A 24,433-nucleotide genomic window follows, 5' to 3' on the forward strand; every position below is an offset into this window, starting at 1 on the left:
TCAATATCAACAGGCACAAATCCTGCTGACAGTACATGCCCTTGATATCATGTGATGAAGTGGCATTTGACCTCTGTGATCTTCCAGCATCTGACAACATACCTGAAAACTGTATTCCTCAGAACCGTCAAGGTCATTCCAAAACAAGGAAAGCCTCAGAAACCATCCACTGTAATCTGAATATTTGTCCCCTCAAAATCCATATGCTGAAACTCAATCCCCAGAGGGACAGTATTAAGAGGTGGGAAGTCCAAGATCAAGGTGCCAGCAGATTTGGGGCCAAGAGGGCTTGTCCTCTGCTTCATGGATGATGCCATCTAACTGTCCACACACAGCAGAAGGAAAAATGGTTCCCTCAGCTCCTCTGTAAGGGCCCTAATCTCATTTATGATGGTTGAGCCCTCATAATCTAGTCACTTCTCAAGCTCCCACCTCTTAATACTATCACATGGTAACAACAGGGGATACGAGGTATAGGGATGCTCTTTGTACTAGTTTCACAATTCTTAAAACCATTCTACAAAATAAAATTTATCAGTTAAAAAAGCATCCCTGCTACCCCACTCACTAGTTACACAAATAATGGCTAAGTCAATGCCACTCTGTGCCTCAGTTTTCTCCTCTGCAAAATGGGATCATTTGTTACGCTATTTCATAAAGTTTTAGAGTGGATTCAATAAGAAAATGTGTGCAAAGTACCTAGCCCGTGCTTGGACTACAGGAGGTAACAGATACACTGGCATTATTATTATCCCAATAAAATATTTTTAGAAGACAAAAACACTCTTAGTAGCAACATCTCCCTTTTAGTGGCCTGGCAATTTTAAAGCAAAAGTTAGGGGTGAAGACTAAAAACCTCATGCCAAACTCATGCCCTCAGATAGCAGTAGGCACACAGTGAATCTTCTAAAAGGAAAGATCTACCCCAAAGACACTTGGCAAGGAACAGGCAGCCCCACACAGTCCACGTGGAGTGTGATTAAGCATCCCAGAGAATGTGATTATTTAAATCTGTTTATGGTTTTCCTCGTACATCACACATCACAAAGTGTTCTATGTGAAATTAAGTGGCGATGTTTTTCAGTTTGGGCTGGAAGGATGGACGCCTTGCCTACACAACTCAGGATACTCTGATTCTGGACAGAAAAAGGAACTGGGATGCATGCACGGTAAGCATTAGCACTTAAAAAGTGTGACCAGGGGACCAACCACAGGTCATGCCTTTTCCCCGTTTACTAGTTGACTATCACATAACAGCTTCAAGTGTTTACCTGAAAATGGCAACAACAGATTTAATGCATTCACCCAAATCCCACACTCATAACAAAAACAATATTTCATAATATAAACCATTGAGGGACCATAATTTCTGGCTCAGAGGTCACAGCTTTCTTTATGATAGATGGGTTTTCCGAAGTGAGTGGTTAGAAAAACCCAAGATGCTGCCCAAGCAGTTTGACCAATAAGTCTGAAATATGCAAAAGAGCTCAAGTCAAGTTCATTATAAATGACAGTGGTCCCCTGGCTCCTCAAGCCCACCCTTACCATTAACAAGCTTGGTTCAGCCGGGAGAAACCAAACTATGATTTATTGTTCTCTTCAAATTAATAAAAGCATTAACATCCATTGTGAATTCCAGGATTCATTCACGTGAGAAAGAGCTGATGTTTCAAAATGGCCATGTGAGCAGGCTTCACTTTTGAAATCACATTCTTTAACCCCAATTCTCAGTCACTAGGGAGCCCCTCCTTTCACCCATGTTCTCTAGAGAAAAGCCAAAACCTGCACAAGGAATATGTCTCTACTCTTTTGACACAAATCCATGTAAAACTTCTCAAAATAGAGCATCAGCAGGAAGCCAATGGGTGAGGGTTCTCTCCAACTCTCTCATTCTATAGATGAGGAAACTGAGGCCAGAGGGCAAGGGCAAATGGTCCAAGCTCCCCCACAAAGACCAACTCTGTGTGGGTAGCAAAACTGAGGATCACTGATCACTGGCCACCAATCTGAAATCAGAGGCCATTCTGGTAGTTTAATTTGTTTAAGCTTTAATTAAAAACTTTTAAAATCATAAAGTTTTGCATATAATCCCAGATTCCTGGCTTCTCTTGAAAAGCTCAGGCATCTGTTGACTGTGGATCCTAATTCCTGGCCCCTAAACCTCCTGCCTGGCTTCAATATGTGATGCTGGGGAGTAGCTGCCTATGGCAATGGGCATGTGGTCTTCAGGGACCACAGTCCCAGGAACAAACTTCCTTCCACTGTAGGGACCCTGGAGACCTTGGAATTTGCTAATACTCCTCTGTCATACCCAGCTAAGGTTAAAAAATATATGTGAGATATTTGTTTACTTCATGTACAGTCATTCCTTGATATACCTGGGGGATTGGTTCCAGGACCCTCCAAGAAACCAAAATCTGTGGATGCTCTAGTCCCCTGTGTAAAACTGTATGGCATTTGCACATAACCTATGCACATCTTCCTGTTCACTTCAAATCATCTCTAGTGAATTATAACATCTAATACAATATAAGTACTACATAAATAGTTGTTACATTGTATTGTTTAGGGAATAAAGACAAGAAAAACAAGTCTACACACATTAGGTGAGATGCAACCAATGCAGACCTGAGAACATTTTCTATCTGTGGTTGGCTGAATCCATGGACATAGAACTCATGGATACAAAGCGCAAACTATAATATTTACGTAAATATTGAAGAAGAGTATATTATGTAATATGCAATACAACTGACTCACACATACATGTATGTCTTGGACAGTAGTGGCTTTTTTAAAAACATGAAAACACATAGGCATATTTCATTGATGCCCTTGAAGAGCATAGTTTGCCAGTCATAAGGAGCGGAGGTGCAAGTCATGGGCATGAGATCTTCCCAGTCATTGGCAGAGGCAAGCAGGTCAGCCACTTGACACTCAGCCCTGGTCCTGGTTTTCATGTATGGTTCACTGTTCTTATGCAGAATCTGAGCAGCTAGAGGGTCACAAGAAAGGACACACCATTCTTCTGAAAAACCACTGCTGACTTCCTTCCTCTGACCCCAGATCAGATGCCCTGCCGTTCTCCTTGCTCATTCCACACGACTCCCTCCTATGCTCACCAGCTCCAGCCACACCTGTCTCCTCCTGAGCCTGGCACTCCTGCCTGCCGGGCTTTCCCCCTGTATGCTCCTCTGCCGTTCTCCCAGATCCTCCAATAATTGACCCACCTTCTGGTCATTTCTTGGCCATGCCATCTGAGGTGGCCTCCAAGCCATTAAGTCTGGTACAGTTCCTACGTTTATCCCTCTCTGAATTTACCTAATTTCTGTGTATGCTTGGCTACCAAATGCCTGAGCTGTAGGAAAAGTGCCCCCATTAGCAAGATCCTAGTTCTAAGTAAGCTCAGGAGAGGGAGTGAGGCTATGCCTTTTCAGTCTCAGAGACTTCAGTTGACGTGGGGAGAGAATTAATTCAACGATGAGAACTTAGGGGCTTTAATACGCCCCACTGAGTGATATTGCTCTGATTTCCAAAACACTTGCTCAGTTTCTGTTTGATTTCAGAGTCATGGTTGATGGTATGAATAAGCATTCAAAAGGTGTTTCAGTAAAGTCAAATGAGGACCACAGCATGTGTGCACGTGTGTATACGGTATTTCCAACTGCATATGATGTTGGGGAAGAGCAATTGTATGCCACTTTGGAATTTTTGAAAACCACCCAATGGTTCATGAGCTCTGTAGACAACGGGGCATATGGGTCAATTAAGTCTCCTTGAAAATGTGGCCCTCTGGCCTGGGAGCTCTTATTTAGAAAGGCCCAGTGACAAGACAACTGGTCCTTGACCATTCTCAGACCCTGTGGTTGGAGCACCACAGCAAGTGGCATTTATAGATGAAAGAACCAAATCAAGCAATAAAGGGCCACGGAGCAGGTTAAAAACACACTCCCAAGTGCACGCACTGCAGATATAGCAGAGAAAAACCCAGCAGTAGCGGTTACACTGTCACCTACTGTAGCAAGATTGATCTGTAGTGAAATAAAAGATACCACAATCCAGAGGAAATAACTTCTGTTTCCTCCGAGAATGTCTGAGGCTGTCAACTACAAGCCCACACCCCCTTCAGCCTGCCATGGTACACAGCAGCGCAGACATGCAGGCGCGCCTCTGGGCAGACAGAGCACACATCTGCAAAGCAGCATCTCCCCACCTGCCCCACTCCTGGGCCAAGCCAAAATAAGCAGGGCCCAGATGCCCAGGGCATGCTCAGGAGGATGGAGCGCTCCAAGTTGCCACTGTGTGGATGAGCTCCAGAAGACGACCCAGGGGCATCTGTTCATGTGAAGCCACATAGTTTGTGCTTGTTTATTTCTAGCACAATTCCAGTCCCTGTGTTTCAGGTTAATGGCACAATTCAGCATACAGTTTCAATCCCAGAAGATGCTATGGAGATAGCAGATTAGAAGCTGTCTGCAATACACAGAATATTTTGTCTTGGTCTCATGTGACTGTCACCAGCTGAACATCATATGGGACATTATTTTCCTTGGCAGAATGGCCAGCAACAAAGGTAAGGAGGAGTACCAGCTGGTGAGCTCCTGGCCATCATTTCTGAGAACGTGTCTCCCTATGAAATGGTCCTTCAAGGCCAGAGCCATGTAAATAATTCACAAAGGCGAGTTTAGTTCTCTCCATCTGAAACCCTGGTAATATCTTAGAAGGGACCTGTCGCCCACCGTTACACAGGCAACGAACGGGTAGCTGTTGGCTTCCGTCTCTGGCAGATGCTATTAAGTCTCAATAGCCAGTGATTTGTAGATGATTATAACTTTTGCTCTGCATATCATTGCGACTGACAGGCAAATCCCATCAATCGAATGGTATGACTGATGAAAAAAGGAGGCAAACTTGACATAGGCAGTCGGATAAGCCATTTTTTATATCAATTACAACACCCGGGAACGCTCACCATGGTGTGCTGGAAAGTCAGATCTGATACAAAGCTTCTCTCTTCCCCTTCCCCGGGGGCCTCAGAACACGTGTTCCGGAAAGACTCCCCCAACTCAAGCATTTTATGTTTCAGGGAGAGAACGGCGACTGGCGCTGGGTGGTGTTTGCATTCCAGTTCACAGAAAAAAGAAATTCTCCTCCCAGAGCGGCTCACTGAACCCCCAATTTGTCAAGGAGGAAAACTCTCTGCAGCAACAGGCCTTGACAACGGCACTTTCATTACCCGAACAGTCACGGCACCTTTTCAATTTTGCTCGTCTCTTAGTCTCTAGCCAAATGGAACTTATTACTTATAGCTTGTTGGGATTTATGAATTATTTATAAAAGTAGGTCTATGACTCCAGACTCTTTAAAAGACAACACAACAGAACCCTCCTTGTTACCCACAACCGTGCTTCTATCAGAGAGCAGATATTCTCTAGAACACGCGCTGCATGTTTCGGGTGAAACAACAGTTGTGAAAATATCAAGCCTGTAAGAGTATTTGGAAGCTATTTATGGAATGCCTGGATGTATTTTTAAACTAGACTCTTTTATTCTAAGCCAGCCTTGGGTTCCAGAAAGATGCAGCAGACGTGTGCTACAAATACGTTTCCCAGCTTGAATATAAACAGTGAAGCCCGGTGGCTTTTACCCAGTAGTTCAAGCTGGGATGAAAGGCAGGTCCTCCATAAAGTGTGTCAACAAGGTTCCAGGAGGCCATGACCCACGAGTTCCTGCATCCAGGAGCATGGTGGCTGTGCCCTAAGTGGGGACTAGACTATGACCAGGAGACATGGTGTGGAGTTAGGCTTTGTTTTCCAGCATCCCTGAGAACGCGTGACCTTGACCCGTAAAACAGATGACAGGGCATACCCTCACCTGACTCTGACTCAGTAAGAGAGGTTGACAGGCGGTGAAGGGGACCAAGTAGCCAGTCGGCCACGTTCTTGCCACACCTCCGTTAGAATGACGCGTGCTCAACAAAGACGTCTCCACCCGACACTGGTAGAGGAAACCCTGACCAAGGGGCAGCTGGCTCTGCTGTAAGAGCCCTGGGAGACAGGATTTGTCACCAGCACTGCAGCAGCCCTGCCCCCTGCTGGGGACACATAGGCCCCCTCCCCATTTCCTCCCTGCCCCAATTGTCCAGTTCTCCCCCTCCCCACAAGCATGGTTCAGAAGAAGCATGGGCCACACAGCAGAGGCCCATGGAGGCCAATGGCCACCAATCTCATAGCTCCCCTAAAGTCCATGTGTGACATGTCCACAGAGAAGGTAAAGCCCCAGAACCCAAAGAGCAGATCCAATGGAAGAGCAGCCAGGCGGCAGTGAAACTTACCTTGCTGAAAAACATCTGCCAGGAGGAAGCAAAACAGGGGAGAGAAGGGTGGGGAGAGAAAGGAGGAAATATATTAGTAATGTTTAAAAAGACAGTATGGTAATCAGCAAACACGGACTCAGGGCTAAGCACTCTTCCTGTAGTCTTTCCTTTAGCTCAGGATGCAGTGGTTAAGAGCCCAGGCTAGGGAAGGAGACCACCTGAGTATAACTCCTGATCAACACTTCTAACTGTGTTACTTAAAGCAGGGAGGGGTGTTGGAGAGATCAGACGTGTTATTTTGCATGTCTTGAGGGTTTAGAAACATGTCCGGCACAGAGACACACAGAAAAATTGGTGATTATTATTAACATTAATATGATTATTTTCACCAAAAAAAAAATTATAATCATTCTCATTTTATAGACAGGGAAACTAAGGCTCCAGAGTGTAAGTACTCATCCAAAGTCACAGAGGAGCAAGCCAAGTTCAGATTGAATCCAAGTCTGTCTGATTCCAAAATCACCTCTCACCCACTACAACGCTGCCTACTTCATTTACAAATAACAACGAAGACAATAATGGCACATAAGAGAATAAACAGAGAACAGGTCTATGAATGTATGGTTCTGTATTTAAATCACATGAACAAAGCGGGTACAAATTCCTTTCAAAACAACCCATTACTAATAGCATTACGTCTACATAGTAAAAACCAGGCCAAAGTATGTCAGAAAGGTGAAAAATATTAATGTATTTTTTCAACAAGTATTTGAGAGGTTAGTCCAAGTTAAGTACTTTGGCAGTTATAAACCACTTCTACCCCCAAAAACACAAACATGCAGTCCCAAACATCTCCCTAAGGGTAACCACCAGCATGACTTCTAATACCATAAATACACTTACCTGTCTTTGAAGTTTATATGAACAGACTGATAAAGCATGAACTTTCTCTATGTCTGGCCTCTTGCTCAACACGATTATTCATTCCCACTCTATCACATAGTAGGTCATGTAGAATTCTACTGTGGTCATTCATTCTGACATACAGAATTCTACTGTGTGATTATAGTATAATTTACTTCTCCATTCTAATGTTGGTAGTTATTTGGATTATTTTAACATTTGGCGATCAGGAATCATGACGAACCCTTTCTACACATCTTCTGAACATATGCCAACTACTTTTTGACATCTCCAATGTGAACCTGAGCTGTCTTGGTTCTGTTGCCTCCCAATCAATCCAAAGGCACGCTCATCTGCTCATACTTTATCAATTACTAGCTTTGAGAAGGAGCGAACTCTGGCAGGGACACGCACAGCAGCACACAGGAGACAGTTCCTGCTTTGCAGGTTGTTATACAAAGGTAAGAAAATTTCAGAAGATAGTTTGGCAATAGAAATATAAATGTTAAACATGCATTTCCTTGACCCAACAATGCTACTTCTAGGACTTTAATCAAATTAAATAACTAAAGGTATAAGAGACATCCATGAGGATATTTATCACGGTATTATAAATAGCAAAACACTGGATATTATCAGTGTAACTGTCAATGGAAAACAAAACCAAAAATAATGTAGTCCATACAACGGATTATCATTATTATTGTTTTTGGATAAAAATATTGGCAAAATGAAATACATAACGTTGAGTCCATTTATGTACATGTATAGGGCTACGTGAAGACAGATGTGTGATGATGGTCAAAGAAATATTGTTTATCTTCAAGAGGTGGAATTTGAGGTCTTTTTGAATCTTATGTAAGATTTCTGTTATTTTTTTAAATTCTTAAAAATAAATGTGAACAAACACTCTTTTTTTTTTTTTTTTTTTGTACTTCACCACTCAGTTAAATCCCAGTTTTTTTATTTTTCATTTTGACTAAGTTCCTGAGCCTGCTCTCAAACTTTAGGTCCTCCTATCTCAGCCCCCTGAGTTGCTGGGATTACAGGTATGTACCACTGAGCCTATTCATTTATAATCTGAACTTAAATCTAAAGTTATTTTTATTTAAAAAATTAAGTTAAGAACTATATCCTCTGATTTTGCCATCAGTCATCACCTGAAACATCAGCTCACACAAGGTCAGGAAGAGTCAAGCATCCATGAGTGTGCAGATGAAGTATGCACGTGGTGAGTCAGTAGACTGCAAGGTGGGAAGACCTGTGTTAGAGTTCATCCCGTGTGGGCACACATGACCCCCATGAGGGGTCCCAAGGTGTGCCCAGGCCAGTGGCTGTGGCACAGGTGGAAGGGACTGCAAGCTCACAATTCCCAAGGAGTTTGCCACAATACCACTCTTTCTCCCACACTCACGAAAGCCAGCTGTGACATAAATGGGCCACATCAGTGCTGCTGCAGTTCAATCTTGGCTCTGCTCTAGTTTGTATAGCCAATTCTCGTATCAGTGGGTTCTGCATCCTCCAACTCACTCAACAGTGGATTAACCCAACTGTGGATCAAAAATATTCCCCCTCCCAAAACTGCATCTGTACTGAACATGTACAGACCTTTTTCTTTTTGTGATTCCCTGTGCAGTACAATCTAACAACTATTTACATAGCACTTACATTGCGTTAGGTATTATAAGTAATCTAGAGATGATTTAAATACACAGGAAGATGTGCATGGGTTGTATGTAAACGCTAGGTCATTTGATATGAGACTTAGGTATGCCCAGGGAATCCTAGCACCAATCCCTCAGATCCCAGGGGTTAATCATACATGCTCCACAGTATCCTCTAGTCTTCGTAACTCATTATTAGTACAAATTCTGACCCAGCAGTGAGCTGCCATTGCCCAGAGGCTAAGAACAGGAATGTTCAGCTCCCTAAATATACCAGTTTCACCTGTGATTGCTTCCTGGACCCCACAGTCTGAACCACCCACCCTCTGACCAGCCTGCACACCTGGAGGAGCCCTCCTACTCAGTCTTCAAATGTCACAGCCACTGTGGAATCTATCCCCACAGAGAGGGAATTCACTGTTTCCGCCTCTGTGCTCCTAGAGTAATTTGTGCATGTTGCAATTATAGCTCATATTATAATTAGTTATTTATGTAGACCATGAGTTCCTGAGGACAAGAGCAAACTGCTTTAATCACCTTCTTGGTTTCCAACTGCCTGGCATGGTACGCTGCCACCCAGAAGGGAAGGAAAGAGGCCTGATCTAGCTCAGCCCTCATCTGATCCAATCCCCTCATTTTTCACATGAGGAAACTGAGTCTCGGATAAATGAGAAATTTTCCCAAGGTCACACATGAAATTAAAGGCTGAGCCAGGACTACGTGAGATTCACTTACCCTTAATGAAGCACAAAAGCTCATCACTATTATTAGCAAGGTACAAATTAGAGATTTATCATTCCCCTCTAATGAATACAGACAAAAATTTCAAACCTTGAAAACATCAGTGAAATAAGATTAGTGTCTTTCAAATACGGATCCAGTCTCGACATCTGTCCAAGAATCCTCAAACCTCCTCTCCATAGCTTTTGACAAGGAGCACTTCCCTCAAAATTCAGTACTTATTTGAATCACTGTAAAGTATCAGTGGGTAGGGAGGAGGGAAATTCAGGCAGGAATTTAGTGACCTTATTCCTTCCAATTCTATTGTATATTTCACACTTTAGCAGACAAATTTGCATACAGTTCTATTCATACCTTCGATTCCAAAAACTCTTGATTTTGGTATAAGCTATTTCAGAATTTTTAAAAAATTCTTTTTCAGCCTTATTTACACATTACACTTTTTATTCAAATATAAATTTTAATAAACTCTAGTATAAATGTTGGAACAATTTTGCACATGAGTTGTCTTGTAATTTACACTCTAAAATTATGTCTTTTGTAGTCTGGGTGTAAATTCCATTCTTAGCATTGTTGTAGTTTTTTGCTCTGTATAATAATGACTTGGGTGCCTCTTTATTTAAAATTTCACTTTTCCAGATTGAAATAGCTACCTGGCATCAGGTTCAAATAACACATGGACAGGAGAATGTGAAATAAATGAGAAAAAGGTAGCTTCTGTGCTGCTTGGCCATATTTACCCCCTCAAAACTGTGGCCGTTGGAGGATATTTGCTATAGAAATACTCGTGCCATCCTCTGCTCTGGCGTTCATGTCCATCTGCCGAGCTCCTAAACCACCAGAAGTAGTCACTTGTAAAATCAAAGGAGCTCAAATGTAAGTGGATATTCCTCTTTCAGTCTAACCAAACACAAAGCATTATTTAGGGGACTATCACTGGACATCCTCTGAGCTGGCATTTCCTTATGGAGGACCTTAGGCATATTCTGATACCAATATTTTCCCATCTGCTGCTAGGGAGTCACTCTGAGAATCAGTGCCATCTTTTCTGTCCTCACAGGATTTGGGAATCACACAAATACAGAGCTGGGAGTCGCCAGTGACCACTATAACCACAATCAGGTTGAGACCAGAGGACGCCAGGGACACTGGTGCAGAGGAAATGAGCTCCTTCAGACAAAGCTCTGCTCATGCCCACTTCCCAAGGGAGGAAACCTCAGCCCCCATCATTCACGTGCACAAAGAAAGCCTGTTCCCCGGCCCCCGCCCCCACCCCCTGGAGCCCTTCTGGCCCTAGAGATAGATGAAAGGGCATGTGTAAGTCGGCAATTCAGATGTGGGAAGGAGAAAACGGGAAAGAAGGAGCTCAGATTTGCCTTTCTTAGCCCCTATGTCCAATTTCTTGAGTTAGGAATGAGTAGCAAGGACACTTGCCCCTCCCCGTACATCTACCGAGAGGTTCACACCCTAGAGATCTTTAATGCACTGAGTCTCCAGAGACAGGAGCCATAAAAAGACTAGATTATTTATTATTATTAATAAGTTATGGCAATTAGGCTGGGTGATTCCTAAACGTTGCTGATTAAAAACTTTCTTGAGTGCTACTTGTCCACATGGCTAGTGTTTACCTCGATTAAAAATGATTTAACTACACCCCGGGTGAACCCCTCTCTTGCGCCTGGGTTAATAATTAGTGGAGCACACAGCCATGTGGGTTAAGTGGGCTGGCTCTCCTTATTTATCTATTGCTTTGTTTTATGAGAAGTGGATGGCTGTCTTAGCGCCCATTCAGTCTGCTAAGAATAATTTACTATTTCAATCCACAGTCCACAGCTATGGTTAGAGAAACCCTCACTGTTATTACAGTATCACACTTAGTCTACACCCCACAGTATTCAAGAAATGCCAAACAGAGAAAATATGCATGACTTCCATAAGACTGGGGGAGGTGAAGTTACCAGTTCTCCAACAATGTAATCATACTCCTCTCTCAATTTTGCTTTCTTTTCTAGGTTAAATTATATATGAGGGGAGTTTAGTTTCTTGAAAATGCATGCACTTAACTCCCATTTAAGAAGTCTCACCTAGGGAGACAGCTGTCTTACGAGTTCTCCTGTGGTTTGAGCCACAGAAGGAAAATTCTTTTTCAAGTACAAGTGCTTTTACAGTAAAGCACTGTAAATTTTACTGGGACCCAGCTAACCCAGGATAAGGGAGGAATCTAGGGGACAGCTAAAATGAATGCTGCTTTCTTGAAAAGAGTCAGGTTCACCATTAACCAAAGTCAATTTCAAGATCAACAGAGCTACCTCTCTCTGCAAATTTCAAAACTCACCAAGTACTGCACATGGATACAAAGAGTAACCAGAGTTTAGTCTGTATACTTCTTCTGTCAATCTCTGTAAATAAAGCGAATTCTTTCTTTTCTTCGTTGAAAAGTGGGGCTCACTACTGCCCCACCTCTTATTAAGTACCAGCACTCTAGAAGAACTGTTTTAAATTGACAAAACCCAGGTCCAAACATGCAGGTGGGCTTTCCAAGGAAGTCAGGGTTGATCCCTCCTCTTCCAAAAATATGATCCAATGCCATGTCACCATATGGCTATGGCCACTGCATCCAATAACCTGGGATGAGATCCCGCCCCTTACCAAGTAGAAATCTAGGATAATCACTCAACCTCTTGTACCCTGTGTTCTTATCCACAAAATGGGCAGAAAAAGAAGCTCATCCCTGCCACAGAGATCATGAGGACCCAGCTGAACAACATCATCAGCACAGAGCACAGGGACTTTGTAGTCAAATACTAATCAGTTCAATCCTGGCAAAGTCAACTTTGTAGCCACCTTGTGTAGCTATTAAACTGTTTGAGTCTCAGTTTCCTCATTGGTAAAATGAGGAAAATAAAACTTATCTTGCAGAATTCCTCTGAGGACAACCAGGATCACAGATGTAAAGCAGTTGGCATGTGGTGGGAGGTTTATGGTACACATTTTATAAGTGAAAGTCAATGTTATTATAATAAGCAACAGAACAAGGTAGCAAAAAACTTAGGGCATAGGTTGGGCATGGTGGTGTACATCTGTAAACAGAGTGACTCGAGAGGCTGAAGGAAAAGGATCACAAGTTCAAGGCCAGCCTCAGCAACTTAGCAAAACCCTGTCTCAAAAACACTGAATGTATGTAGCATAGTGGTAAAAAGCACCCCTGGATTCAATGCCTAATACCAAAAAAAAAAAAAACAAAAAAACAAAAAAACAGAAAAAACAAAAACAAAAATCAACTTAGGGCCTAAAGTCAGAGCTGGCTCCATGTCTGCTTGTATGATCTTGAGCAAATCACTCAACTTCCCCAGGCCTCCGTTTTCTCATCAGCCTAACACCAGTACCAATAGCTAATTGTACACTACCATGGAGACCACGGGAAGTAGTGCACACAAGAGAGCACACGAGTGGTAAATGGAAGGTCTTCTATACACTGTAGTACTATTATTGGAACTGTTGCATAATTTATTAATCATCTACTGTTCAAAAAACCTCTGTGACTTATATAGGACTATAAAAGTATCATAAGAGGAAAATTAATTCAAATAAAATAATCATTTAAATTCCTTCTTATCCAGTGGCTATACACCATTAAGAAACCCCAAAGAAATTCTTAAATATTACCTTACAAATGAATTGATTCTTAAACTTTGAGATCAGAGATCCAGTGACATCCTATCTTCAAACACCGACGATGGAAGAGGTCATGATTAGAACCCAGACGTTTCAGAAAGCCAGGGCCTGGCCTTTTTTCTCTCTACCACTTACCTTTCTGGCAATGCCTACCTCCTCTGGCCCGGTCATTGTTTCTCAAGGTCACTGTTTAAGGGGCTCCCTCTCCAGCCACACTTCTTGTGGACTAAGGGTCAAAAGAAGTAAGGACTGGGTGGGGGTTCCTCTTCAAAGAGAACCACTCTGCACCCTAGAGGGGGTGCTAGCAGGAAAAGGGTTCCTTTGCTGTAGTCAATCAATTCAAGTGTGAGCACACCAAACCACTTAGGCAGAGCCCCTTCCTGTCTGGGTGCAGGTCTGCTGCTGGAGCCTGGCCAGGTCACACGCTCCTCCAGAGCCACCCGCCTCCTGCCCTGGCCTCAGTGGCACCACATGGGGCTGTGATTAGTTTTCAATGTCTCCAAAACCAGACATCTCAGGCAGCCAAGTAGCCACACAACCAACACCCATGACCCTCTCTTCCTCCAGGCACGCACAGGCAGGCACAGGCAGCTCAGGGCCAGCTGAGCACAGTGAGTTCTGGTGAAAGCTTTAAGGACAAACCTGAAGGCCTCTCTCCATGCCAAAAGCTGACCCACTCTTTGATGCTGGTAGGCCTTTTCTCTCACTCTCCTTTTCTTCCTGTCTTCTTTTGAATTTGGGCTGGGGAAAGTTCTTTTGTTTTCCTTGCCCCAGCCTCCACTATCAGCCTTTTATCATGTTAGAAATGAAGACCAACACTTGGCCTGTCACTATTGTACCTCTGAAGACACTCAGCGCTCAGTAAATGTCTTTTATTTGTGGAAAACACCAAAAAAAAAAAAAAAAGTATCTTCCTGCTACATTTTTTAGTGAATGTGCTACTAATATCAATCTTGGGCTTTGTGCTTGGAACCCATCAGCATCCACTGACTAGGGTAGTACAAGGGACAGGAGCTAGTAAAAGTCCCTAACATTTTTATGACAGTCTATCCCTAGTATATCTCATTCCTAGCACTGAGGGATAAAACTCTTAACTACTGAAAGAACATAAAAAAATAGATTTAGGAATAATACTTTTTATGATTGCATTCTGTATACTGTGAAAGTTATGTTCAAGTCTGCTAGTACTTTATGGAGCTGATAAAGTAGAACAGTATGGCTTCCCAGCTAACAGTGTATTTTATATCCGTTTAAAATGTTTTCTCTTAAATTGAATTACTTTTTGAGTAATTATAATAAGACTAATCTGGGTTTAATGAATTCATGTACAAATACTTTAGACTGCATTATTAAAATCTCTATGATATGAAACTATATTAAACTCAATCTCTCTAGCAACCAATGTTTTTCTTTGAAAAGAACACCATATACATGACTTTCTCTTGAATTCATTTGAATCAGCTGTGAAATCCTAAGAAGCCTCATTAATAACACAAGTAAAAAAAGAAGCTGGCAAATAACATTGCTCTAATTTTCCTAAACTTACATAATTGAGTATTAACTAGGAGTCACAAGATATTCTTATTAAGGTGGCTCACCTTCCAGGAGAAATTCCATTATAGTACTGAAAAACACTATTGGTAAAATACTAAAAGTGAGCCCATGGATATCAAGCCCTATATTCTAAAAAGCCCCCAAACACAGTAGTCTACATATCTGCATTCTAGTTCATACTATAGGCAAAGCCACTCAAATTGTCTAAAATTCAGTTCCTCCATCTGCAGAATAATTTGTACTCCATGATCTCGAAGGTCCCTTCAGTTCTAAAACATGGTGGTTTTAAGTTTAAAATTACACACATTATATCAAATGGGCTCTCATGGCATATAGCTTACTTACCATCTTATCTATGCTAAATTACATTCACAGAAAAAAAATTCATTCCCTGCAATTCACATACATCCACAAACACATCCATAACACAGCCTGTGATTTCAAATTTATCCAAAGATAATATCTCCGTGGTAAAGTATTTTTCCCATTACAGATAAATTATAAGCCACCCGAAACCCTTAAGGTTATGGTGCCTTCTTGAATCAATCTCTAATCTCTCCCCCCACACATCTGCCCAACATACACTTTCTAAAACATGCTCTTCATCTCCTTTTTCAAGCCAACTGAATAATTTTATCACAGATGTATTCCTCAGCCAGGTCTGAGATCCAGGTTTTTATCAGCTTCGTTACCCAGTCTCTTAAATTCAAACTGGGTATTTACAAATGTCCAGCAGAATAAATATCTCTTGCCAGGTGATCATTATCAGGATGGACAACTTTAAAGTAAATATAAGACAATGGTCATCATCATTATTCTGATGGCTTGGCACAAATTACTATCAAGAGAGCTCCTAGGAGCCAGAGACAATTAAAGCTGGAGTCCTGAGAAGCTACCCCCAACCCTGAGATGCTGATCATCATGAAACAGGGCCAAGTCTTGCAGGAGGAAGTTTGGTGATGTGGTACCTCCCTCAGAAGGTGCAGGTTCTGGTGTGGCTCTACTATCTAAATGACCCGAATGAACTTGGACAAATCACTGAAGCTTTCTGGGTTTCAAAGGCAATCCCACAAGAAAATAGTTGCAATCTCTTCCAGTTCCCAAGTTCTACAATGAACTTTACCAGGATCTTTTGATTAGAGCCTTCTGCTGTACGCTTCCAAATGACCAGCACATCTTGTTGGTGCACTAATATACACGTTAGTTTCTTTCTCTCTCTTTCTCTCCAACTAAGCTGACAATACCATGACGCCAGGGATGCCACGTCCACTGTATTTGCAAAGCCCAGGGTAAAATATTAGGGCACAGCAAGCACCTATTAATATTAATATGAACTAATGTGCTTTCAGAACTTTCCACATATCTGGTACGATTTTAAGCACTTTACATAGACAACCTTAATACTGTCAATCACCCTAAAAAGATAGCTATTATTAACATCCTCATTATAAAGATACGGAAACCTAAGACCAGAGGTTAACGAAGATTGTCAAAGGTCACTGGGAAGCAAGTGAGCTGAGATTCAATCACACCCTCTTGCTTCAGAGCCTAAACTCGTCCCCTCTGCCACGCTGTGCCTCAGCAATGCTAGATCAATAGACACACTGAAGACGAAGGAGCAAGCACATGTACCTCACCATTCCAAAATACCTCAGAGAGAAAAGCCACATCCATAATGCTCTCAGTGCCATGATCCCCATGTTTCTAGACCCCTCAACACACTTTTCCTATAGCTTTGCACTCTTTGGAGTTTGGGTTCAACTGTAGAAACCACCTAGAGGTACATCTACTTCTAAAAAAAAAAAAAAAAAAAAACTTTACGAATTCCCTTTTTTTAAAAAAATGTAACTATTTTAGTAGGTTAACAGCAGTGGCTTGGGTTAGATAATGACATGGGGAGAGGTCATTGAGTCAGAAGAAAAGATGACAATTCCAAGAAAGAGTAAGGAAAAGGAGAACAATACAAAACGAAGATGACAGAGCTGCAGAGATCTGAGCAGCTGCCGGGCCAGCTGCTATCCTGCCAGGGTTCATGAGCAAGCGGGTGTCCGGGGAGGGAAGGGACAGTGCCAGGTAAGAGGCAATGCAGCGCAGTTCGCTCTGGATCCTGGCTCTGCCACTGCAAGGATCAGACATCTTTTCTGAGTGTCAGCATCTTCATCTCGACCCTGGGACGACAGAGTTATGGGGCTGCTGTGAAGATTACAAAACATCAGGCTCCTAGGCTAACACAGCACCTGGCCCACAGATGCAGGTAACGTGGACAGACATTTAAAAGAAAATGAATTTCAGGATGTCATTAAGATCAACACAATTCTTTGGTGCCCTGGAAACGGTACTTCTTTTGATGAATAAAGTGCATGTGGATGACTACAAAACACAAAAATGAAAGGCAACCAGGAAAAAAAAAAATTCCCAAATCTACTGCCATGACCTGCAGCTCTCAGCATGGAATGATGCAGCCTGGGGGAAGGAGAGGAAACATGTCTAGCAACGCAGGCTTCATTTTCTCCAAGTCATAGGTGTTTCTTTGGAAGCAGGATCAGTGTTTGCCCATGAATAAGCTTTAACACTTAGAGCACTACCCCACACTCGATCACATGAGCACTAGTGTATTTCAGAGGCCGTTGGAAGCAGGTAATCAAATGGGAACTACAGGGCCTGCAGGAGTCTTTTAGAGCACAGGTCTTCCTTCTGGGAGGAGTACATTTTCTATGTCATCCGCTCACAGGCCCAGGTAGCTAACAGGGCTTCCCACCCTCCACCATCTCTTATCACAACTGTGCATGGCAGGAGGGCACACTGGTGGGGCTCATCTGCAAAGAAGTAGGAAAGCAGGAGCCAAAGAGCAGGAGGCACCTGACCAACCACCCTGCAGCTGTGAATGGACCACAAGCTGAAACGTGTCATCCCTGTGAAGAAGAGTCAGCAAGCCATAAATGCGGTTGGTATTTACTAAGGGTCCTTTCAAAAAAGAAGGGTAACTCCATTTGGCCATGTGATTTTTCTAAACCTGTATGATATTTTTCACTGGCTCAACACAAATCATGAAATGTAAATGTCATTTTCATTAAGAATTTGTGTAGCTGACTTGCCAGAAGTTCCCTGAAAAAAGAAAATCCAGCCTATTACAGAGCTTGAAAATTTCAATCATACTTTATATTTTTTCAAGCACCATGGGTAACACAGAGGTATTCCCCTCCAGAGCATGCAGCAATAAGGTGCCAACTTGAAAACAGGGCAGACCTCACTATAAGATCAAGCCTGCTGACACCTTGATCTTGAACTTCTCGGCCTCTATAACTGTGAGAAAATAAATTTCTCTTCTTTGTAAAATTACCTAGTCTTGGGTATCTTGTTATAATAGCACAAACGGACTGACACAGATGGCTATAGTAAAAAAGACAGATAATAATAAGTGTTGGCAATTATACGGAGAAATTATCATCTTCATGTACTGCTGATGGGAATGTAAAATGTTAGAATCACTTCACAAAACAGTCTGGCAAATTCTCAAATGGTTAAACATAAAATTTACCATATGATATAACAATTCTGCTCCTAGGTATATGCCCAAAAGAAATGAAAATATGCCCACATGTAAACTTGTACACAAATGTTTATAGCGGCATTATTCAGAACAGCCAAAAAGTTGAAATAATCTCAATGTCTATAAACTGATGAATGGGTAACTATAATATTTCATATCCATGTAAAGGAATAGTGTTTAGCAATAAAAAGAAAGGAAATACTATACATCTCCAATATAGATGAACTTTGAAAACATTATGCTAAGTGAAAGAAGTCAGTCATGAAGGACCACATATTACATGATTCCACTCACATTAAATGTCCACAATAGGCAAATCTAGAGACAGAAAACACATCAATGGGTACCTCAGATTGGAGAAAATAAGGGTATCAGGGAGAAGTGGCAACTAAGGAGTTGGATTTCTTTTTGGGATAATGAAAACATGCTAATATTGCATTATGGATGCACAGCTTTGTGAATGTACTAAAAGCCTCTGAACTGTACACTTTAAATGGGTGAATTGTAATGCAGGTGAATTATATCTCAATAAAGCTGTTGGAAACAATGAATACATTTCTTATGATTAGCGGTGATAAACTGTCTCTCTGAGCCGTAGCCAGCATGCCAGTCTCCCCCAACTGCATCCCCATGCCCCACCCTGTAACAATACATCTAAAGAACAACGTGCAGGAGCCAGACACCATGCTGGACCCAGAAAAAGTTCCACCCAGAAGAAAGACCACATCCCCTCTCCTCAAGGGTCATAGCCCAAATTACAATGTGCTCTCAGTGAAATCAGACACCAGATCTCAAAGATTTATTCGGCAAAAGAGGTGAAGTAGCTCACTAATAATTCCTTATATTGAATTACATTCTGAAATGCTCTGGATGAAGTGGGCAAAATTAAATGTTATAAATAAAATTAACTTCACCTGTGCTTTTTAAACATTTTAAATGTGGTACTAGAAAGTTTTAAATTACTTACTTGGTACACATTATATTTCAACTGGATAGTACTGACCTACTATTAATCTTTAAAAGTACTTTAAGATCTAGTACTGATCTGTAAAAATAAATAAATCATTGAAACTTTTCATGATCCTCAGTGGTTTGGAGGATTATATTATTCAGACTTCTAAATAGTAATTAACTTTGAAGTCCACCCGGCAGTTATTAAATGCCTGCTGCTCTGGAATTATGGAATCACAAATGGTTCCTTGTTCGCTGCCCTCTGCCAGCTGGTTCCCTGGGCTAGGGTGGAAGATGCACGGCATGGCCTTTAAAATATTGGCATACCCAAGGCTCTACAAAGCACAAATGTTTCCCAAATAAGGCAGGCCCAGAAAACTTCGCCTGAACTCAACCTTTTGTGATCAAAAGGTTTTTTTTTTTGTTGTTGTTGTTTTTTAATGATTAAAGATCAGACTGAGATGACAGATCCCCATCCACAGAAAGGAAACGTCTTCTCAAAGGGCTTCATCCAGAAGGGGCTCTGTGTGCCATCTATGAGGACCCCTCACCCCACACTGGTGAACCCTGTACTATTTCAGGGCTTTCTTGCTTCTCCTTCTTAATGGTCTTTTGATCCACATGTCCAGGGCAATGAGATCAGGGCCTGTAAGTCAAAAGCAAGCTCTAAATTCCTGGCTCTGCTTAAATCTTACCAAAAATCCAGAGAGGCATGGTAGGTTCTGATGATCGAGACGATCATGAAGCAGAAGAGCCATGACCCCTACCAGTTCATCTGGTTGCTTCTTTATTCAGCCAGGGCCCAAGATGCTGTGTCAAGTGACCCTTTCGTTTTTGCATTTGGAGTTAAGAAAGAAGGTGTGGAGATGAAGCAACACAGCCAGAGTTACAGAGCTGGTAAGAGGCCCAGTGTGATTCAAACATGGAGCCACCTGATCCCAAAGCTAATGCCCTTAACAAGCACAGCACTAGACTGTCACCACTTCCTGCTGTGTGCTAGAGGAATAGAAGGTTAGAGTTATTTTTTTTAAAAGATACATGAACTACAGACCTTCCCTTTCATACAAGATGAGTTAAATCACGCATGTACTTTGGTTCAGAATCTCCAGTGCATTGACATAGAAGAGTTTTGTTCACTTCATTGTCTCCATTTTGTGCATTATGGAAGCAGAGACAAAGCATCCCAGGATCTTGAATCTCTTCTGGGCATGCAACAGTCAAGGTGGGAGATGCAGTGCTTGATTCCACATCCTATTCCATTCAACTCGCTTCCTCTCTGTGCTAGGAAATGAGAGTGCATGGGATACCGTGCTTGTTACTCAATTGGGCATTGGCAGAGATGAACCCTACCCAGTCTCTGGCCTCCAAGATGTTCCTAAGTTAGAGCCCATCAACTTATTTTAAAGGGCCTGTGTGGCGGGCAAAGTGTGCTGTAAAGAACAAAGCTCATTTCTGGGACCAGTTTGTGGCTTGAGACATCTTCAAATTATAGCAGTTGTTACAAAATGTACCTGACTTCAAGTTTCAAAAGTCCTGGCTGTAATGTGGCTGTGTCTAGATGGCCTTCAGGCCTGGCTGACCAAAGCCCTCATTTTCCATTCTCCTCCCACCACTCCATTATCTCCCAGGCCTGGGAGTTAGTACTCAGTTGGCTGCTGGGTGGGGAGATTTGGAAAATAAAAGGCATTATGAAGGCAATGTCTCTGCAGGCCACCCAAGGCCTGGAAGCCTCTGACAGAGGTTTAAAGGTGCCTCATCATCTCTCAGCTGGGACCAACCAGGATGCCTCCAAAAGACAGCCAGGGGCTCCAAACCCTTCTCTGTCTCTGGTAAGCACAATAACGGCCCTCCCCAAATACCCATGTTCTAATTCCTGGATCCTCTGCATCCAGCAAATTGGAGAGCGAACTGAGTCTCAGATGGCAAATGAGACTCTGCCAGTGAGAGTAAATTAAGGCTCGAGAGACTGGGGATCAGCTGGATCTGCCAGGGGGATCCAACCTAATCTCATGCATCCCTTTCAAAGTGAAGAAACTTTCCCTAGAGAGTTGTAATGGGGGAAGAAGCATCAAGAGATGCTGTTTCTGACTTTAAAGATAGGGGAAGGAGGCCAGGAGCCAAAAAATGCAGGTGGCTTCTAGAAGCTGGAAAAAGCCAGGAAATGGATACTCCCTCAGGGGCTTCAGAAGGAGCCAGCCCTGCTGATCCCTTGACATTAGCCCAGTGAGCACATCGGACTTCTAACTGCAGACCTCTGAGCTAATAACTTCATATTGGTAAAGTCACTATAATTGTCTTCAGCAGCAACAGAAAATTAGTAGACTAGTTATACAGAAATAGTGGGATGGTCAGGCAATGAGGCCAAGTGACCAGGGTGGTGTCATTTCAGTAAAAAGCATGAAATATGAACCAAGAATAAATACCTGGAGTGACTCATGAATATTTGGAGGTAGCTTTCCTCCTAGGTTAAAATATAGACCTACACTTCTGTGGATAATCAGTTCTTCCCCTAATAAATTTGTTTTAAGCAAATATTTCACAGTGTCAGACTCAAGGGGATGGGTGGTTGGAGGAATGAATGGGGTCCTTCTTCTTTTTCCTTAGACGAATTTGTCCAAGAATAGTTTGTTTTACCTGACATCAATAATCACATTGGAGAGGAGGCTGCTGCACAGGACTCGGCATCCCTACTTGGCCCCAGTCTTAGGAGACTGCCCTTCCCACTCATCTTCCGACTTTCTGGAGGTCTCAATCAATGTTTATTCTCATCAACCCAAAGGGCATCATCAAATAGCAACTACGGTAATTGAGAACTTACACATCTGTCTAAATCGCTCTTCCTCACTAGAGTGAACCCTGAGCCCTTGATCTGATTCTTAGCTCCACCATGTCCTGAATGCCTACCCTATTCCAAGCACATTGCATGTATTTTTTAAATTTAATTCTCAAGGCATCCCTGAAAAACTGAGAACTCATTTTAGAGTTAAGGACTGAGACTGACAACACACACACACACACACACACACACATTAATGTAAAAAAAAGAATAAGTACTTTATCAAAGCTATCAGCAAAGTGTTATAGAAATAAGCAGTAACCACAGCAAATTAATTCAGTAAGCTTCAGAGGAGAGATACTCAGAAGCAAGATGCAGAAATACAGAACATTTCAGGATGGATGGATACTTTGTTTTGGGTCTGAAATGTCCCCACAAAGGCCACTGCTAAAGGCTTGGGCACCAGCCTGTGGTGTTATTAGGAGGTGGTGCAACCTTAGGAAGTGGGGGGCTACTTGGAGGAAGTAGGTCCCAGGGGATGTGCCTTTGAAGAGTTCCTGGCTCCTTCCTCCCCACTCGCTCTCTCCTTCCTGGCTGTCATGAGGTAAGTGGCTTGACTCCACCATACACTCCCTGCCATGATGTTCTCCCTCATCACAGGCCCAGAAACAACAAGATCAGGTAACCATAGACTGAAACCTCTGAAACCAAAAGCCAACACGAATCTTTTCCCCTTTAAGTTGATTTTCTCAGGTATTTTATCACAGCGATGGAAAAATGACTAACACAATGGAGCATCTTCATGTGCTCAAGAGAAAGGAAAATGGAGAGAAAGTCAGAAAGGTAGAATAGGGCTAGATTACACACAGGCAAAGACTATGAGGATGGGGACCAGGCAAGTTTAGATTTAATTTTCTATTTTAAAAATATTATTATATATATTTTAAATTCATTTCATGAGGAGCCAGGAAGACTTCCTAGCAGGAAAGTAAGCCCATTCCAGATGTGCTTTAAGGCGGTTCCTGAAAAAGATACAGGATGGACACAGGCAGTGTGTTCCTGAGAAGCCACCAACCAGGCCTCAGACCTTCCTCAGGACTTTTTTCCAAGAGTCACCAAGGTCTGGAAGCCTAGATTTCAAGTTCCAGCTTCTTCACTCACTGGGACTCTGTGACATGAATCAAGTTAAAAGACATCCCTGAGCCTTGACTTCCTGGCGTCTTAATAATACGGTTGAACTAAATAGTGGCACAAGTCACATCTATCTCTAAAGTGTCACGACTCAAGGTCACGGGCTTATACACATAATAGACATTGTGCCTCTGTATCATCCATAAATGGAGACAAGTATTTCTCAGATGATTATATCACACTGTGGATTCAAATTACATAATTGGTAAAAAGCATGTTTTAAAGGTATTTATGTTGGGTAAACCTGGGTGAAGACGCCTATTCTGACTGCTACACTGATTAAATAATGCTTTCCTTTCCCAGCGATCCCAAGTGTTCTCTTTTTCCCTTTCCCAAATTCTAGACCTTTCTCTTTCATCTTAACTAAAAACAGCTGCCAACCTTTTCCCAACTCACCTGCTTAGTGAAGAAAAATAATCTGTTGTAATACACCCATAAATTTAAATTCTAACTACAATATAAAAGCTAATGCCCTGTGACAGGCATTACTTCATATTTCCACAACACCTAAATCAAGACCTCAGCACACAGGCTTATTTAAAACGAATCCAACCAGGTTGTGAATCAATAGTATTTCCTTCTGCCAAGGTGACTATTCCAGAAGAATCTCCCTAAAACGTGGCTGTGTCTACAGTGGACAAGTGGATGTTATTACCAGGACCAAACTGGGAGCCCAGTGTGAACAGGACAAAGAGGAGCGAAGAGAGGAGACACAATCTAGGGACTTCCTTTCTTCTCTCTCCAAAGAACCTGACAATTCAAACCAATGAGAGTTCCAGGGAACAGGGTTGTCCCATCATGTCAAACTATCCAAGCCTGGATGGCTGGACTCTGGAACGTGTGAAAATAAATAGGTTAAAAATTAAACGTATTCCATACTGTTCAAAAATAATGTGAGCAAAAAAACGCGTGATTTCATCCTCCCGGGGAATATACATTACAGAATGAAATCTGGCAGCCCTCCAGGAGCTTGTCTTAAATGGCTGTTGGGTGATTTAAAGAGATGAGTATTTTAGTGCCTTGACTTCTCTTTAAATATACACCATTTGAATGAATCCATTTATTGTAAATATCAAGGCATTGTGTTGAAAATTTCATACCTGGGGGAAAAA

General features: G+C 42.2%; 1 protein-coding gene across 3 annotated transcripts in view; it reads right to left on the reverse strand.

Annotated features, from left to right (window-relative positions):
- The window catches only part of Gfra1 (GDNF family receptor alpha 1), a 193,525-nt gene that overhangs the window by 131,747 nt on the left and 37,345 nt on the right, over positions 1-24,433 (reverse strand). For 2 of the 3 annotated variants that reach the window (XM_047553994.1, XM_047553993.1), the window contains exon 5: positions 6,335-6,349. The exons of the other annotated variant lie outside the window; for it this stretch is intronic. In XM_047553994.1, coding sequence (XP_047409950.1) covers positions 6,335-6,349 — 15 coding nt within the window. The remainder of the gene's footprint in view (positions 1-6,334; positions 6,350-24,433) is intronic. 3 annotated transcript variants of the gene reach the window in all.

Source organism: Sciurus carolinensis, chromosome 5 (assembly GCF_902686445.1).
Source record: "Sciurus carolinensis chromosome 5, mSciCar1.2, whole genome shotgun sequence".
In the NCBI taxonomy this organism is placed as follows: Eukaryota; Metazoa; Chordata; class Mammalia; order Rodentia; family Sciuridae; genus Sciurus; species Sciurus carolinensis.